This window comes from Geotrypetes seraphini, chromosome 5, assembly GCF_902459505.1.
Source record: "Geotrypetes seraphini chromosome 5, aGeoSer1.1, whole genome shotgun sequence".
Taxonomy (NCBI): domain Eukaryota; kingdom Metazoa; phylum Chordata; class Amphibia; order Gymnophiona; family Dermophiidae; genus Geotrypetes; species Geotrypetes seraphini.
In genome coordinates, this window is record NC_047088.1 from 87,172,422 (window position 1) to 87,192,643 (window position 20,222).

Below are 20,222 nucleotides of genomic sequence, written 5' to 3' on the forward strand. Positions count from 1 at the left end.
GGCTAGGCAGAAAAAAAGAAGGATGAACAAGGACTGGGAATCAAGGTATGTGATGGAGAGAGAAGTAAATGTATGTGCCTGTCGGATGCTAAAATAGTTCTGACTCAACATGATACCTACGGGTGTTCCAGAAAGAATACAGTTAAGCTCTGATTTGATTCTTAGGGACAGCACTTAGTAGCAGGAGCTTTCAAATTCTGGTGGCAAGATAGATTCTTACTTTAATTTATTCCCAGATTAGAGTATTAAAAGTGTGTGTCTTTTAGGACATCTTAACATAATATGGAAACTGGTTCATTATTTAATGTCCAAAATAATTTGAAGGAGCATTTTTGTATTTAGATAAGTAAAAGCTACATATTTTGCTCATATGTTTGTCAGGGAATGTAACAATATTTTAAGTGGTTGTACATCAATGTTTCCATATTAGCACAAGCCAAATGAGGGAATTTCAATAACATCTGAAGCGATGAGTCATTTAAATGCTCTATATAATTTAAAGGGTAAAAATGGAAAATCTCATTTCTGCCTCAAATAAAAAAAAAAGAAAAGTTATAACAAATAATTACTTTGAAATTAGTTATATATTTTTGATATTGAATTACTAAGGGCTCCTTTTACTAAGCTGTGGTAGCGTTTTTAGCATGTGCTGAAGATTAGCGTGCGCTAACTCCCGCGCTACATGGAAAAACTAACGCCAACTGTATGGAGGCGTTAGCATCTAGCGCGTGTGGCATTGTAACGCATGCTAAGCATGCGCTAAAACCGCTAGCGCAGCTTAGTACAAGAAGCCCTAAGAGTTTTTAATCCCTTTATATTCTGCAAATTTCTACCCAGTTCACTGCAGATTACAAAATAAGGCTCTCTTTTACTAAGCTGCCGGAGAGTTTTCTACTGCGGTCAAAGGCGCTAAATGCTCTGACGCTGCTCTGACTCTCATAGGAATTCTATGAGCATTGGAGCATTTAGCGCTCCGGGCTGGAGTAAAACCCTCTACTACCACCGCTTAGTGAAAAAAAAAAAAAAAAAAAGGGGGGGGGGGGGTGGTAAAAGAACTGAAGCAACAACTGTTCAAGAATTATAATATAAATAATCTAATAACCCTGTTATAAAAAAAACACCTAAATGTGCATTGTAGTTTTCCTTCAGCTTATACGAGTGACATCTCATCAAAACATGTTATATTTTGTGATAAAAATATTGAGAATAAATTTTTTCTTAGACGCATTGAAGTATATTGGACTTGGGATAATAGAAAAAGATAATAGTTTGATACTTACCTTGTTTGTTTGCGAGTCTATGGAAATAAGGGAAATGTTCCACGGTTGTCATGTCATGAAAATACAATGTGTGTATCTATCTATCGGCTTAAAATTGTTTCACTGTCTTTTCTTCTGCTATAGCAATATATATGGGTCATTGCTCTGTACATTGGATGTTATACATTTCAATATGCATTTTCAATCAATATTGGCCTCTCAGCAAAGAACTAATTCTTAGAATGTTTCTGCATTGAGCCTTGCAGGAGATGATGGGCGACCAGAAGCATCAGAGCTAGCAAAATCCCATCAGTATGGAAAATCTAACATCTTTTAAGATATGTTTTCCCTTCTGTTTCAGTAAAATACCCTTATTTGCAGGGAGCCTTTGAACAGCCATAAAATAATGACATTATTCACCTACATATGGTATGATAGGGTCAAATGTCACTAAAAACTTTCTTTTCTACTCTCACCTCACTGTTATTGTTTTCTTTGGCTCTTTGTTGCTTTGCTCTGTTTTTCACTGTTCCTGTTGAGACTAGCTGCCCTAATGACACCATCAGATTGGTCAACACTGATGACTCATTGCCTTACTCATAAAGTGTAAAGATGTCCTTTCTTTAAAATGAGTATTGCCAATTTGTAAGCAGGTTAAGTCCTTATTTGGCTAGCTCCTGAGACTTAAATAACGTGGTTGCCTGTGGTCATGGTAGAGTTGACTTTGCATTTTGAAATTTTGATTGCTGGAGGCTATTGGTAAGTGGTGGGTAGTGTCTTTCCCTGTTGAGTTTCTGGCTTCTCACCGCTTGCCAGCACAGAATGGCAGATACAGATTCATCATGTACTAAAGGTATGTCACGTGAGTAGTTAGGATGTCCTGAAAAATGTCTTTATAGGACTGTTGATATACAGCATTAAGATTCCACTGGGAGGCCATTAGCATACCTCAAGTACAACATGGGACACCAGGTTGACTTAACTCCTAAGACATGCTGGAATGTCCAGGAGAAGTATAATCTGAGGTTGTGGGTTTAAATCCTGCACTGCTCCTTGTGACCAGTGTTCCCTCTAAGCTGCGCTGGCGTGCGCTGGCGCACAAAATATTGCATCGCAGCGCACAAGTTTCACGTCACAGCGCACGGCGTATGGCAGATGGCAGGGCGGCGAGAGGAGAATCGGGCGAGTTGGCTCATAATTTGCTGGCGCCCGATATTTTTAGCGCACAGCGAAAAAAATTTTGCTCACAACACCCGCCCGCTTAGAGGGAGCACTGCTTGTGACCCTGGGTAAGTCACTTAATCCCCCAGTGCCCTAGGTACATTAGATAGAGTGTGAGCCCACTGGGACAGTTAGGGAATAACGCTTGAGTACCTGAATGATTTGTAATCCGCATAGAATTATAGGATATGCGGAATATAAATAATGAAATATAAATAAATAAATAATCTAGAAAAATCTTAATGCTGCTGCATAATAGAGCATATTTGCTGTTTTCTTTTGTGGTTGTCTTAAAGATGAGTGCCATTATTTAATGCTTTTACGAGAGCAAACATCTCATGTAACTAAACAGGCAAACTTATTTCTAGTTTTGCCCCACTGCATGCATGGGGACGTAGTTCTGTGTTTCTGGGGGAGATCAGAATTAGAACTCCATGCATGCAATTGGACAGAACAGCAACTAGATCAGCCTATTTGGATTGAATTTAACATTAGCTTTCACCTAGTCTTTACACTCCAGATATGACATCACATTTTACTTTCCACCAGTTGGCATCCAATCTACTGTATGTTACAAGTAAGCAGTACCATAAAACTGTCTTGAGGAAAACTATACTCTGTATTTACTGTGTAGTAGCATACTGTAGGATCAGAGATGTAATCTGCAGCCTGTTGGCTGAGTAAATATCTTACTGTTGCATCTTCATGTAAGTAACGATTTCATTTGTAAGAACACTTAAAACTTTAGGAGAATATTTGGATTTTTCTTTGAAGATGAAAGAGAGTGTTTCTTATATTGTTTAAAAAAAATATTTTTAAACTGAGGCTTTCACACCCTTTGAAGTTGGTGTTAACCAGTTCTAATTTACGTTTGGTTATGCAAAGTCTGATTTGTCCACATTTTGACTCTGGCAATTCCTTGCTAATGGGTGTTCCTAAGAAATATTTGAGATCTTTACAGGTTGCTCAGAACTCTGTGGCAAGGTTAATTACTGGAACTTCTAGATTTGAACACATCACTTCTGTTCTTAAAGAATTGCATTGGTTGCCAATTGAGTATCGTATTCATTATAAATTGTTGCTACTTGTTTTTAAAACATTGGCTGGCAGGGAATCTCCAGTTTTTTTAGACTCCCTTTGTATTTATCGACCCAACACAGAACTTAACGTTTCTTGAACAGTAATGCCCTGGTGGTCCAATCTGTTTGTGAAATTCACAGTGAGGAGAAATATAGGAAATCTATATTAATAATAATAATAATTTTATTTTTGTATACCGCCATAACGCATGGACCACAGTTATGGAACCAGTTACCTGAGCAACTGCGAGTACTTGGTGATGTTGACTGTTTCAAGATTCTGTTGAAAACATTTTTGTTTAGGGAACTATACCCATGTTGATTTTCTAGATTTTTTTATAAGTGTTTTGAAGTTTATTAAGTAACTGCTGTTTTAATGTATTTGTTATAAATTGTGTACGTTTGTTGGAATCCACCTAGAAATGTTGATAGTGGAATATATATTTTTAAATAAATAAATAGATTTTTGAAACCACCCATTCACAACATATTGTTCTTAATGAGTGCTGTAACTTCTGAAGCTCTAGAAACAGTTTCCTTCTCCTTGCTCTTTTAAGGGCACTTTTACTAAAGCTTAGCATGTGTTAAATACTATGGGTCCAATTTTCAGCCACCAGCAGGCAGCTCGGATAACTCCCGTAGACAACGCTGACTGCAGAGATTCAATGCTGAGCCGTTTTTGGTGACTGCCATTGAATGGGTATTTTTGGCTTCTCAAATGTTAATTGTCTAAGTCAGTGGTTCCCAACCCGGTCCTGGAGGACTACCAGGCCAGTCAGGTTTTTAGGATTGCCCTAATGAATACGCATGGGGCAGATTTACATGCCTGTCACCTCCATTACATGCAAATCTCTCATGCGTATTCATTAGGGCTATCCCCAAAACCTGACTGGCCTGGTGGTCATCCAGGACAGGGTTGGGAACCACCGGTCTAAGTCATTATTCAGCACTGACATGTTAAGTTTATAGCGGTCAAAGATAAGACCACTATTTACACAGTACGACTTGACTACTACACTTAGCTGCTCGGTGATGAAAGTTGCTGGTTATTGTGCAGTTAACTTTTAGCTGCTAACTGTGAACATTCAGTGAAAATAACTGGTTGTTTCATTCTGAATACAGTATTAGCATTTAATTGGTTAAGCACTATAGTAGATTCTCTGTTAACCGGAACTCAATTAACCAGAACTCAATTAACCAGAACAACCAGAAAAGAAATCTGAGAAATACTGTAATACTTTAAATAAAAATGAAAATAAAATCAATTTCTGGCAAAAATATAAGTGTAAACTTGGCATGCCACACCTGAGTGTGCCCACGCTTTGCCTACAACATGTCCAGTAGTTTGTCTGGAATAGTTTATGGTATGCAAGAAAAACACCAAAGAAGGTGACTAGTTGGTGCTCGATCTCCTTTGTTAAATAATATTGTGTCGACTCGACATGATTGTGTTTCAGCCCTAAAAGGCCTACCTCAGGAGTCTGATTAACTTAACTGAGGAGAAAGATAGTTGAGGACCGCAGCTTAGCCTTGGACACTGTATACGGGTTATAAAGTTTGGAAGTGAATTCTTGAATTATTAGTCACTGTAACCATCTCTTTTTTTACATCAGACGAATAGATAAGAGTTTTTTTTAAAGACTAAAAGAAAAGTATTATATGATTCTGCACCCTCAACCATCTCTCTCCTCAGTTAATTTAATCAGACTCCTGAGGCAGGCCTTTTAGGGCTATAACACGATCGTGTCAAATCAGCACAATATCTAATATAATAAAATGGTAAGCCGCGCATGCGCACTTCCTAAGTGTGTGCCGGTTTTCCGTGAGCTGAAGCGACACATAGGAAGTGCACATGCGTGGCTTACGATTCTTTGAAAGACGCGGCGGTGACTACTCTCATGATCCCCGCCTGCGTTGGATTTCCGACGCAGGCGGGGATCATGAGAGGAGCCACCGCCGCGTCTTTCAACTAAAAAAAACAAGGCGGATGTCGGTCCGATGGCTGGAGTTCACCACTGAGTCCGGTGAGGAGTGCTTCCCTCAACAGGAACCGTTAGGTCTAATTCAAATACTCCCGGCAGGTCGGGAGGGGGCGGAGCAGGCTCGCACGCCTGGCGGGGACCGGACAGGAACTAGACTCCCTGCAGGAGCCAGCCTGATGGCTGGAGATCACCGGACTGGACAGGAGGAGCAGGTAAGTGGGTGCTGTAGTACAGGAGGAGCAGGGAAGAGGTGATTCTGGACAGGGGGGAGGTAACAGGAAGGGAGGCCTACTGCTGGATAGGGGAAGCAGGGAAGAGGTGCTGCTAGATGGGGGCGGGGGGGGGGGGGAGGTAATAGGAAGGGAGAAGGGCTCCTGCAAAGGAGAAGAGCTACTGCTGGATATGGGGTGATGCTGAACAGGGGGAGATAAAAGGAGAAGGGCTACTGCTATATAGGGGGAGCAGGGAATGGGTGGGGGTGCTGCTGGACAGGGAGGAGGTAAAAGTAAGGGAGAAGGGCTGCTAGCACCCGTTAATGTAACGGGCTAAACAACTAGTTATATAATAAAGGTGAGTACCAACTAGTCACCTTTGGTTTTTTCTTGCTTTCCACGATCCGGGAAGGAGGGATCTCTTGTATTCTCTCAACAGTTTACGGTATGGCATAGTATGGGATATAGTATTAGTTAGGCCTATTTTTAATAGTAACTCTCAAACAACCAGAAACTACATTTATTCGTCATCTATCAATCCCCATGGGTGCCGGTTAACTGAGAGTCTACTGTATTTAACTGGTCAGTGCTGTATCTGGCGTGTTAAATATGACTTAATATTGGCCAGACTGTGTTCTATTTTATATCTGTGGGCCAAGTGGCACTTAGCATATGCTAATATCCATTAGCATGCATTAAGCTTTAGTAAAAGGACCCCCTTATGAATCTTGGGCAGAAATGAATGAAATTATTTTTCCTCTTTCTCTCACTTTTTTGGAGAAGCCACAAACAATGGCAATGCTGTGGAAAATCTTCAGGAGGAAGCCACATGCTCCATCTGCCTAGATTACTTCAAAGATCCAGTTATGACAAAGTGTGGACACAATTTCTGCCGGAGTTGCATTAGCCTCTGTTGGCAAAGCTTAGACTCCAGCAGCTTCACTTGCCCTCAGTGTAGGAAGAGGAGCCACAAACCACTGCTCACCCCTAATAGGCAACTAGCCAGCATGGTGAAGATTGCTCAGGAGCTGGGCCCCAGTGCATGCAGCCTGCAACAGGAGACACAGTGTGAGAAACATGGTGAGAAGCTGAAACTCTTCTGCGAGGATGACCAGAAAGCTATCTGTGTGGTCTGTGATCGGGCCAGAGAACACAAGGCTCATGCTGTGGTCCCTATTGTGGAGGCTATCATAGAATATAAGGTAATGAGGCCTTTTTATGGTTTCCCTTCATATCCAGCAAGGGAGATTAAAGAACTGGTTTTTGGCTATTACCTGGTTTTATTTACCGTTTTTTTTCAGAGCAGACGGAAGCGGTTCTGGTTTTGCTCCACTGCATGTATGGATTTGTAATAAAGATTTTCCCAAGAAAATCCACACAAGAAGTCCATGGGGGCAATTCAATAATCTGATGCCTTTAGTTAGGCATGGCAATGCTGTGCCCTGAGCACTAGCTCTATAATAGATGCCATTATAGAATACTAGCTTAAACCTAACTTAACAATTCTACATTTTAGTGTGACAATTTACGTCAGATCAATGGCATAGTATTTTACATCTTACATATGTAGTTGGAGACATACCCATGCCCCACTCGCATGTATATCTCCCTCCCTTTACAATTATATGACAGGGCACTTACATGCTACATTATAGATTAGTATCTAATGTATTTGCACATGTAAATGCCATTTATTTCAAATATATTTTTATTGATCAGAGCAAAACAAGCAGCAGAACAAAACAGTACAGTAATCTGTTTGAACAAATCATATTAGCGATCCAAACCCCCACAACCACCACCCACCCACTCAAAGAATAAAGAAATAATTAAAATAAATGAAAAAGGGGGAAATTGGAAAATATATACTGAAATGGAGGCAAAATAGAAAGGGGAACCACACCTGAGAATAAAGATCACTCAACTAGATATTCAGAACAATACTCTGAACATAAACTGTTAAAGAAGACCAAAAGGGCTCCCAAATCATCTGAAGCTGGAGGCCCTTGACAGAGTCCATATCAGTAATGTCCATGCGCTCCGTCTTTAGTTGGTGAGTAAAAGCCATTTATGTGTGTGCCTGATTATTGAATTGTCCTGCATGTGTGCATGTCAGAAAAAAACCTGCAACTGATCAGTCTGTTCTGAAAATGTAGAGCCACCTTGTAAGCATGCTCAGAAAGTTGGTTTGATAAAATTATTTCCAAGTAGATGTAGTATTTCAGTGTAAGAGTACAAGACCTCCAAAGGAAAGCATATACATTTACCCCTTAATTCTATAAAGGTACTAAAAATTTAATGCACAAATCTGGGTTATGCACCCAATTTGTGTGTGCAATTTAATTGAATAATGAGCCAATTAGAGCTGATAATTGGATAACTGGAATTAAGGGCTCCTTTTATCAAGGTGTGGTAGGCGGTTAATGCGCGGAATACCGCGTGTTCAACCACCTGCCGCGCTAGTCGCTAACGCCTCCATTAACGAGACGTTAGATTTTTGGCTTGCTGCGGGGGTTAGCGCGTGATGAAATGTCCGACGTGCTAACTCCCATAGCGCACCTTGATAAAAGGAGCCCTAAGAGTTTACATGCATAAATTTAGGCATGTGATATGTGCTTAAATTTTATATGCAGTTCCAAAAAGGGGGTGCAGCCATGGGAGAGTCATGGGCGAATCAGGGGTGTTCTTCTAATAAGGAGGAAACCTGATTGTTCAGAGGATTTGTTGAAACAACTACAGACAGTCCAAAATACAGCTGAGAGGCAGATTTTTTTTCTTTTATCTAAGTTTATTATGTTTCTTTATCTCAGATTATTATTATTCTTTATCTCAGTTTATTATGTGAAACAACATTGGCTTTCAATTTGAGTGTGAGTGATGTTTAAATTCTGTTGTGTACTTTATAAAATACTGTGTAGTATAGCTGTTTCATTTTTGATCTCTAGATTTAAATGGTTATGAATAGTCTCATTAAGAAACATCACTGTAGATACCTTTCATTTCTTATTAGTTATTTCTTAGTTCTTTTGGATTGACGTACTGCTTTATATAATATTCCACACAGTATTTCTATACAATGCTCTATACATGTCTTTGCCAGCCAGAAGCAACTAAAGGTTACAGATACTTATTTTATCCTTGGTTTGTGGATCTAGAAATTCTATAACTATTCCAGAAATGGATCTCTGGTTGCACTTACATAGTTGTTGGCTGGATAAACAAAGTTGAGGATGGAATGTAACGGGACAATGTGTATTTCATGATCTCATTATATTTAAACAAGATCTTTATGGCTGGAAACAATCTGTTTTAACATGGGTAAAAAAATGCTTTGTTTAATGAACTGATGTTAAATTTTTTTGCATTTTGAGTATTTGAGGTTATGATACTTAGATGAGTTATATGATATATTTTAGTAGTTAAAGATTTTATGTCTTTGCTTGTTACATGAATTTGATTTTACTCATTTTAATGCACAATTTATATAAAACTTATAGCATTAATAATTTTGATAACTTTTATGTCTAGTGATTATCTGAATTTTTGAATCTGTTTGATTTGTTTTAGTCATTTTTAGATACTTTTTGATGTTTCAATTGCTTATTGTTATACAATAGTTTGTTGTTTTATTCTTAATTGTTAAAACATTCTCCTGTTTTGTGGTTTTTACATAAGGGTTTGTTTGATTTTGGAATGTCAGATATAATTTGTTTAAGGTATGATGAAGAATTGTGCTTGTATTGTTTACTGGAGCTATGATAAGGAATTGTATGATGGAGTTTTGTTGAATGTATGGATTATTGGTATTAGTGCAATACCAGTGTGTTAGTTGTTAGTTCTAACACCAACCCTTCTTAAATGATAGCAAAGTTAAACAAGGTTGGAATATTCAAAAGTAAATGGTTTTTCTAAAATACCTCAGCCCCACCACTCCACCGCTATGTTAGCTTCAAAACAGCGGGAGATTTACGTGGCAACTCATCATAGGTATTAAATTTATCTAAATGCTGTGATAGTTTTACAAAATTATTATCATTTTTATAAACTGATATATTTTTTTTGGTGTGTATACTTAGCTTTTAACCACACAGCTGGACCTGGGAGTCAGACCCGACATGTTTCGCACACAGTGCTGTTTTAAGGGTCTCCCTAGTGTGAAAGTAAAGAGAACAAGCCTTAGGGAAATGGCAGAGAAATCTAGCCCTACATGCCACCCCCCCCCATATAAACCAGTTTAAAAGTCACTTAATCAAAACGCTTACCGAGGCCGCCGTTGTCATCCGACTCACAAGTGCAACTTCTGTGAAAAGATGGCGCCGGCATTCTCAGGCTGCTTTTAAATCCAAACCTGGTGATGGACACTCCCCCCCGGTGCTACCATTGGTTCATTCATCCACCAATCAACGAAACCCAGTCAATCTCTCCATTCAGTCCCCCTGGTTCTACTGTGTTCAAAGAAAAAATAAGTCTTTGTTCTGCCTCATTCAACCTCCGTAAATCCTTCCCACCATCCCTCCCCGTAATCTTTTTAATCACTCGCCATCTAATCTGATCAACCCGATGGTTATGCCTCCGCCAGTGGACAACTAAAGGTGCTTGAACAACATTATTAACAATGTGTGATTTATGTTCAGTGAGTCTAGTTCTAATCTTACGATTGGTCCTGCCAATATATACCAATTCACATGGGCATATGATCGCATATATAACATCCTGTGAAGCGCAGTCTGTAACCGCATTAGAATCAAGACTCACTGATCTTGCAGGAACCCTCCATGATTCACCACTAATGGTGGAGGGACACCACTGGCATTTTCCACATGGGCTGTGGTAACCTCTCCCCCTCTCTTCCCTCTTACCGTACTTTAAGGGATCACATCTCTGTCCCACAGTTCTACCCCTGGAGTACGCTATCCGGGGGAAATCATCAAAAATTGAGTGGAGCTGTACTATGTGCCAGTGTTCCCTCAAAAAACCAACCATTAGCTTTGTTGCCATTGAATATGGGAGCACACATGTCAATGGATCGTTACCATCCTTGGCAGAACATCCCGACTCACCTAAGAGTAAATCCCTCTGAGCAAACTTAGCTCTCAAATATGCTTGGCGAATAGACTTTTCCGGATATCCTCTCATCCGGAACCTATCTGCTAATAGGCCTGACTGTTTTTTGTATTCACTCAACGTAGAGCAGAGTCTACGAATTCGTAGAAACTGGGCTACAGGAAGGTTAAATTTAACCTTCCTGTAGCCCAGTTTCTACGAATTCGTAGACTCTGCTCTACGTTGAGTGAATACAAAAAATCTTCCAATCCCAGAGCCTCTTTCCCAGCCAATCTTCACTCTCTCTCACCTACCCTATCCCTGCATCTCTTACTTCCACACCCCTCCCCTTACCTAACTTGCCTAACAACCCACTACCTATTCTCCTACCTTCCTGATAATATTAATTAACCCTTTCCTCCCAACCCAAACTTCGCTAGCTCATCCAGTGTTATAAGCCCGCAAATTAATCTGCAAGCCACTTTATAGTGATGAATTATATACATAGGTTAATCTTGAAGATTAGAATAATTAATACAATTCATATATATATTTAATTATATTTATCTTAATGTATTAATTATATTTAATAATAATTCTTATGTATATGTTTTATTGTTTTTATTTATATAATTTATTAAGGGATATTCATCTTTCAATTATTTCATTGATTTAATTTTATGATATTCTTCCATAATTAATTTTATTTTTAATTAGGAATTTTTATTTTGAATTCATTTTACATATGTTACATTTTTATATAAATTCTTAAGATTGATTCTATATGTTTATTTGTAACTTTGGAGGTTGGGCTTGGGGAGGGGTGGGGGGTTCATAGGGTTGATCCTGGACATTAGGTTTGTCTTTGGTCAAGGTAGGGGTTTGATTTAAAGGGGATTGATATGGGGGGTTGGGAATGGAGGGTGGGTTGGATTCTATGGTTATATTGGTGTTATTGGGGGTGGGAATATGGGGATATGATTTGGTTTATTAAGGATTTTGAGATAATGGAAGGGAAGGAAGGTTATTTGGGATGGAAGTTGACAAAGATCTTTATTTTTATTTTTATTTATGAAGGTGATATATTCTGGAGCTTATTTTTATTTGATATAGATGGGGGCTGGGGGCTGGGACAGTTCCTATCTTTAATTTGGATTTATATTCTTGGGTTTTATTTTTTCATTTTTGGTTAATTTTTATAATGGTGGTGAATTTTATTTCATGGAATGTGTGTGTGGGGGGTATTTCCTCTCCACTGAAAAGGAAAAAGATTTTACAAAGTTTAAATAAACATTATTCGTCATTTGTTTTTCTACAAGAAACTCATTTAACAGCACAAGAGCATTCTAAACTTCTTACTTGGTGTGTTGGGGATTATATTGAAGCTCCTGCTCTTAATATAAAGGCAGGGGTTATTATTTTATTTCATAAAAAATTAGTGGTAGAAAAGATTCAAGTTAATTTTGATCCAGGAGGTCGATTTATAATTGCAAAAGTTAAAATTAATAGGGTTAAATTGTGGCTCTGTAATTTATATGCACAAAATTCTTATGACAAAAAATATTTTTCAACAATTATTAATTATCTTCTACAACAGGATTCTTGTCCTATTATAATTGGGGGTGACTTTAATAGGGTGGCAAATCCAGAATTTGATAAATTGGTGCTAAGGGCTTCGGATAAGCTAGATTTAACTAAAGGAATTCCCTTGTTTTGTGACTCTTTGAATTTATTAGATATTTGGAGGGTTATACATCCATTAGATAGAGATTATACTCATTGTTCTAGAGCCCATGGTACTCATTCTAGGATTGATTATCTCCTTTGTTCAGATATACTTTTTTCCAAAAGTTCAAGATTCTGGTATTGGTCCTACAGAGATTTCAGATCATGCCTTTGTATGGGTTACATTATCTTTGTTTTCTGAGTCTCTGGGTTTGCCACAATGGAGATTTCCATTAGATTTATATCATGATGTTAAATTTCAAAAACATATTTTGGATTATTGGAATAATTATCAGATTACTAATGAACAACATAGGGAAACTCCAACTTTATTTTGGGAAATGGCAAAAGCAGTTTTAAGGGGGGAGATAATTGCTTACTCTAGTCTAAAGAAAAAAGCTCGGGATAGAGAAATTTTGAAATCAGAGGTATTCATGCAATTTGTTCTTCAGAAGCTAATTCTGCTCAGTTATTAGCTATACAACTTCAATTACATAGTAACATAGTAAATGACAGCAGATAAAGACCTGAATGGTCCATCCAGTCTGTCCAACCTGATTCAATTTAAATTTTTACATTTTTTTTCTTAGCTATTTCTCGGCAAGAATCCAAAGCTCCACCCGGTACTGTGCTTGGGTTCCAACTGCTGAAATCTCTGTTAAAATCTACTCCAGCCCATCTACACCCTCCCAGCTACTGAAGCCCTCCCCAGCCCATCCCCCACCAAATGGCCATACACAGACACAGACCGTGCAAGTCTGCCCAGTACTGGCCTTAGTTCAATATTTAATATTATTTTCTGATTCTAGATCCTCTGTGTTCATCCTACGCTTCTTTGAACTCAGTCACAGTTTTACTCTCCACCACCTCTCTCGGGAGCGCATTCCAGGCATTCACCACCTCTCCGTAAAGTAGAATTTCCTAACATTGCCTTTGAATCTACCACCCCTCAACCTCAAATTATGTCCTTTGGTTTTACCATTTTCCTTTCTCTGGAAAAGATTTTGTTCTACATTAATATCCTTCAAGTAACTGAATGTCTGAATCATATTTCCCCTGCCCCTCCTTTCCTCTAGGGCTGGGGTGCCCACACTTTTTGGGCTTGTGAGCTACTTTTAAAATGACCAAGTCAAAATGATCTACCAACAATAAAATAAAAAAAAAAAACACAAAGCACATTGTACGCATAGAAAATGTTAATTATCATTCCTATTCCAAGGTTTTCAAAGAGGTCAAAGCAGATGACTCTATGCACTCAGTAACAACCATATAAAAATAGACAAATATACCCCCTCCCTTTTTACTAAACCATGATAGCAGTTTTTAGCGCAGGGAGCTGCACTGAATGCCCAGCGCTGCTCTCGACGCTCATAGGCTCCTTGCGCTAAAAACCTCTATTGCGGTTTAGTAAAAGGGGACCTTAGTGTAAAATATAGACAGCAGATATAAATTCAGACACATTTTGATCACTAAATTGAAAATAAAATCATTTTTCCTACCTTGTCTGGTGATTTCATGAATCTCTGGTTGCACTTTCTTCTTCTGACTGTGCATCCAATCTTTCTTCCCTTCTTTTAGCCTGTATGCTTCCTCTCCTCCAGACCTCATTCCCTCCCCCAACTTTTCCTTCCTCTCTCCCTGCCCTTTCTTTCTCTCTGCTTCCCTTTCTTTTTTTCCTATTTCTCTTCTTTCCTTCTGTCTCCCTGCCTGCCCTTTTTATTTCTTTCTCCCTGCCCTCCCCCAAGCCACTGCCACTGCCATCGGGGACCAGGACCCAAACTGCCATCGGGGACCAGGACCAAAACCGCCACCAATAACAGGCCCAAAAGCCGCCTCCGCCCCAAGCTCTCCCTGCTTCAGCCGACCAGCATCCCGATCGACCTATTGGGGGAAATGCTGCCGGGTCCTGCCTTCGCAGAAACAGAAAGTAGGCAGGACCCGGCAGCAAGAAGAGCACATGCTTCACTAACCTGTCTCCCGCCTTAGCCCGTAGCGAATGCTTGCTTCAGGGCTATCAACATGTGCGTGCCGGCTTCCCTTCTCCCCCCCTGGACATAACTTCCGGTTTCGGAGGGAAGAGAAGAGAAGCCGGCACGCACACGTTAGAGCCTGTAGCATAAGTTCACTACGGGCTGAAATCTCCAAGCTGGTTTTTTTTTTAATATTCAGCAGCGGCGGCAGCAGCAGATGACAGCTGGGCGGACCGCCCAGCTAAAAGGCCCTAGGGAGAACACAGAGGAAGGCTGATCAGCCCGGTAGATCAGGATGGCAACACGAGTCTATCAAGGACCCCGGGATGGGCTCCGCGATCGACTCACGTTGCCTTCCTGAGCTACCGGTCAATCGCGATCCACGTATTGGGCACCCTGCTCTAGGGTATACATATTCAGGGCTTCCAGTCTCTCCTCATACATCTTCTGGCGCAAGTCTCCTATCATTTTCGTCGCCCTCCTCTGGACCGCTTCAAGTCTTCTTATGTCCTTCGCCAGATACGGTCTCAAAAACTGAACACAATACTCCAAGTGGGGCCTTACCAATGACTTGTACAGGGGCATCAACACCTTCTTCCTTCTACTGGCTACAGCCCAGCATCCTTCTGGCAGCAGCCACTGCCTTGTCACACTGTTTTTTCGCCTTTAGATCTTTGGACACCATCACCCTAAGTTTCCTCTCCCTGTCCGTGCATATCAGCTTCTCACCTCCCAGCATATACGGTTCCTTCCGATTATTAATCCCCAAATGCATTACTCTGCATTTCTTTGCATTGAATTTTAGTTGCCAGGCATTAGACCATTCCTCTAACTTTTGCAGATCCTTTTTCATATTTTCCACTCTCTCTTCGGTGTCTACTCTGTTACAAATCTTGGTATCATCTGTAAAAAGGCACACTTTTCCTTCTAACCCTTCAGTAATGTCACTCATAAACATTTTGAACAGGATCGGCCCCAGCACCGAACCCTAAGAGACTCCACTACTCACCTTTCCTTCCTCCGAGCGACTTCTATTAACCACCACCCTCTGGCATCTGTCCAACAGCCAGTTTCTAACCCAGTTCACCACTTTGGGTCCTAACTTCAGCCCTTCAAGTTTGTTCAACAGTCTCCTATGAGGAACTGTATCAAAGGCTTTGCTGAAATCTAAGTAAATTACATCTAGCATATGTCCTTGATCTAGCTCTCTGGTCACCCAATCAAAAAATTCAATCAGGTTCGTTTGGCACGATTTACCTTTTGTAAAGCCATGTTGCCTCGGATCTTGTAACCCATTAGATTTAAGGAAGTACACTATCCTTTCTTTCAGCAACACTTCCATTATTTTTCCAACAACTAAAGCAAGGCTCACCGGCCTGTAGTTTCCTGCTTCATCCCTGTGACCACTTTTGTGAATAGGGACCACATCCATTCTCCTCCAATCCCCAGGAACCACTCCCATCTCCAGAGATTTGTTGAACAAGTCTTTAATAGGACTTGCCAGAACCTCTCTGAGCTCCCATAGTATCCTGGGATGGATCCCGTCTGGTCCTATTGCCTTGTCCACCTTCAGTTTTTCAAGTTGCTCATAAACACTCTCCTCCGTGAACGGCGCAAATCCACTCCATTTTCTCGTGTAACTTTGCCAGACAATCTCGGTCCTTCTCCAGGATTTTCTTCTGTGAACCACAGAACAGAAGTATTTGTTTAGCACATTTGCTTTTTCCTCATCACTCTCCACATATCGGTTCCCAGCATCTTTTAGTTTAGCAATTCCATTTTTCATCTTCCTCCTTTCACTAATATATCAGAAAAAATTTTTGTCTCCCTTTTTTACATTTTTAGCCATTTGTTCTTCCGCCTGTGCTTTCGCCAGGCGTATCTCTCTCTTTGCTTCTTTAAATTTCACCCTGTAGTCCTTTTTGCACTTCTCTTCTTGGGTTTTTTTTATATTTCATGAATGCCAACTCTTTTGCCTTTATTTTTTCCACCACTAGTTTGGAGAACCATATTGGCTTCCTTTTTCTCTTGTTTTTATTGATTTTCTTTACATAAAGGTCCGTAGCCATTTTTATTTAATTGAATGAGCTTCTTCATCAAAGAGCTCTTAAATCTGTGAAATATTATCAAATTCCAATTATATAAACATGTAATAAACCAGGTGCATTATTGGCATGTTTAATGAGGGGTAAATATTTGACATCAAGGATTTCGTGAATCTAATCAATTAGGGGTCAATTTGTAAAGAAGGATATGGATATTGGTAAAGTTTTTCAGGATTCTTCTTCTTCTTTATTTGCTCCTTGTCAAGATTCAGGATTGTCTAGTAATACTTATTTGTCTAGTTTAGATTTATCTTTTATTGGACAGGTGGAACGAGCTGATTTAAATTGTCCTATTGGGGAAGATGAGTTATTATTGGCTATACAACAAAATCCATTATGTAAAGCACCAGGCATAGATGGTTATAGAGCAGAGTTTTATTAAATTTTGGGACAGAATATAGCGACTCATTTAGTCTTGATGTTTAATAATCAAATTGAGGACAAATTCTCCCAAAAACACTTAGTCAGACTCAAATAATTGTTTTTCCAAAATCTGGTAAGGATCCTAATAAAGTGGAATCTTATAGGCCGATTTCTTTGCTTTGTTATGAAGCTAAATTATTGGCTAAGATTTTAGTTAATAGGTTAGCGAAGCTTTTGCCTAATCGGATTGCTGATCTTCAAGTAGAGTTTGTAAAAGGTCGTACAGCAGTCAAGAATATTAGATCTATTTTATATTCATTAGAGTGGGTACATAGTAAAAATATTCCATCATTAGTGATTAGTTTTGATGCTGAGAAAGCTTTTGATACGGTTAAATGGGAATTTTTGTTTGCAGTATTGTCCAAATATGGTATTACAGGTTACTTTCAAGATGCAATAAAAACCCTATATTCAGATATACAGGCTAGAGTATTTATTAATGGTTGTTCGGAATTTTTTACAGTAGGTCAGGGAACGAGACAAGGATGTCCTTTATCTCCGTTGCTTTTTGTTTTGACACTTGATCCATTGATTTGTGAAATGCTTGTAAACTCAGATATTAGTGGTGTTGATATAATTTGTTGGGCTAATAACACTGATGTGTATTGCTGGCCATTAGCAGTATTTAGGTTTGCTTTCTACTATATTGATATAAGGTCTTCATCTTTTAAAATTGCAGCTTTTGCAGATGATATTTTGGTGCATTTAACTAATCCCAGGGTTTCATTGAAATCTTTATTGGAAAGCTTTGTTGAATATGGTGATTTTTCCGGTTTTAAATTAAATATGGATAAGTCTGAGGCTTTGTCTACTAATGATGATTTACGTTTACATTGGGGTTCTAATATTCCACTTCGTTGGATGGAAGATAAATTTAAATATTTGGGGATTTATATTTCTGTAAATTCTAAATTTTTATATAAATTCACTATTCCTGATTTGATGAATTATACAAAACAAAAATTACTAAAATGGCAGTCTTTACCATTATCTTTAGGTGGGCGTATCGCACTTTTTAAAATGGTTATTTTTCCAAAATGGCTATATACTTTTCAGATGTTTCCCTTGGAATTGACAAATACAGATTGGTGGAAATTAAAATTGGCTATTACTAAATTTTGTTGGGCTGGGAAAAAGCCAAAATTATCTTTTGATTTTTTTGCTAGGTTCTGGGATAAAGGGTGGCTTGGGACTTCCAGATATTCGTGTTTATGGGAAGGCTTGTGTATTAAGACACATTAGGGATTGGGTGATGGATGATTTTTTATTTACACCTATAGATTATGAGAAAGCTTTTTATTATTCTTATCATTTATTATTTCCCCTTATCATTTATTATTTCCCCTTCTAAATTGCCGAGTAATTTAAGAAGTAAATCTATTTTATCTCCGGTGAGATCAGTTTGGGGTAATTTAGTTAAATTATGGAGTTACAATCCTCGTATTACAGACATATTACCTATTCAGGGCAATGGAAATTTTGAACCTGGAATGATGTCTAGGGTTTTTAGAAATTGGGGATTTAAAGGTATTTCTTATTTAGCACATGTTGTAGATGAGAATGATAAGATGAGGAGTTTTCCTGATCTTTCTACCATTGTAGGAAGGGGTCCTGGGTCTTTATTTGGATATATACAATTGGTAAATTATTTAAACAAATTAAAGAGAATGGATTTTTAAATTGGAGTACATGATAAAATGGTTGTGGGATTTATTACCTGATTGTACATATGAAAAAAGTTTACAGAACTGGAGTGAGGAATTGGGAAGTCAAATTTCACTTATGGATTTTACACAAGTTATTAATAGAATCCCAAAAGTTATTACGGGCTCTATTTGGAGGGAATGTTCATTTATAATCTTACATAGAGCTTATTTTTCACAAATTCAAAATTTTCATGCCGATTTAATACCCCAATTTGTATTAAGTGTAATAAGGATCCTGGTACTTTAACTCATGCTTTTTGGTTGTGCCCTTTAATTAGGTCATTCTGGTCTGCCATCCTGATATTTTTAGGCTCATTATGAGGTAGTTCTGTTGTAGATTCATCAAGGGGAGTAAGTTTTGGAAAAGCTGCGGCTTGTGGGATTTTTGGTAAAAAGAAGTGTCTTATTTCAAAAGGCGTGTATAATAGGACATAAATATATTATGCAATTTTGGTTATCAAAAGAAGCACCTAGTTTTTGGCATTGGAGGAATCAATTTCATCATCTATTGTTATTTGAGACTTGGGAAGTTAGGCGTTTGGCAAAGAAAATTTGTATGTTTATGGAAATTTGGGGTCCGTATATTCAGAATCTTTCAACTAAGGCAAGAAGTTTAATTCTTAATGATTTACATTGAAGCTATGATTATTTATCTAAAATTCCAGTTCTTTACTTTTATTATTCTTTAGTTTTGTCAACTTTCATTGGATTTGGGGGGTTTACTATGATTCTTTCAATAAAAAGTTATAAACTAAATTTTGGGGGAGGATGGGGGACAGGTCAATAGGGAATAGGGAAGGGAGTAGGAATTAGGGGGAGGGTATTGAGAGATGTAATGGGTATTTTGAAAATATATTTTGAAGAAATGAAAGATATTTGGAAATTAATATGATTTTTAATTTAATGACTATTTTATTGTATTATATTGTATATTTACTGATTTCTTCAATAAAAATGTTATAAATAAAAAAAATTAAAAAAATGGTTAGAAAATACATGATCTCGTAGGGGTCAGCCACCCGACCATTAAAGGGAAGAAAAGAATGAAGTTATTGGAGAACTTATACCAGGGGTGGGCAATTCCAGTCCTCGAGGGCTGGAATCCAGTTGGGATTTCAGGATTTCCCCAATGAATACGCATGAGATCTATTTGCATGCACAGCTTTCAATGCATATTCATTGGGGAAATCCTGAAAACCCGACTGGATTCTGGCCCTTGAGGACCGGAATTGCCCACCCCTGACTTATACGCATATCAGGCAGCTAAATTGGATGAGAAAGTTTTGGGGTTGTTATGTGTTGCTTTTACTTTTAAACATTTTAAGAGTGAGTAAAAAAACTGTTATTTCGAAGCTTTATGATTAATTAATTGTGATGTATGTCATAAAGGCATATTGCAATATTAGTTATAGAAAGATCCTCCTAGTTATTGGCATTAGAGGAATCAATTTCATCGTTTAATTTTATTTGAGGTTTCGGAGGTTCGTAAATTTCCTA

At 38.5% G+C, this 20,222-nt stretch overlaps 1 protein-coding gene across 1 annotated transcript in view; it reads left to right on the forward strand.

Moving 5' to 3' along the window:
- LOC117360313 overlaps window positions 1-20,222 on the forward strand; it is a 298,566-nt gene that overhangs the window by 186,188 nt on the left and 92,156 nt on the right. Inside the window, exon 9 of the mRNA XM_033944008.1 lies at window positions 6,537-6,955. Within this exon, the coding sequence (XP_033799899.1) occupies window positions 6,537-6,955 (419 nt within the window). The remainder of the gene's footprint in view (window positions 1-6,536; window positions 6,956-20,222) is intronic.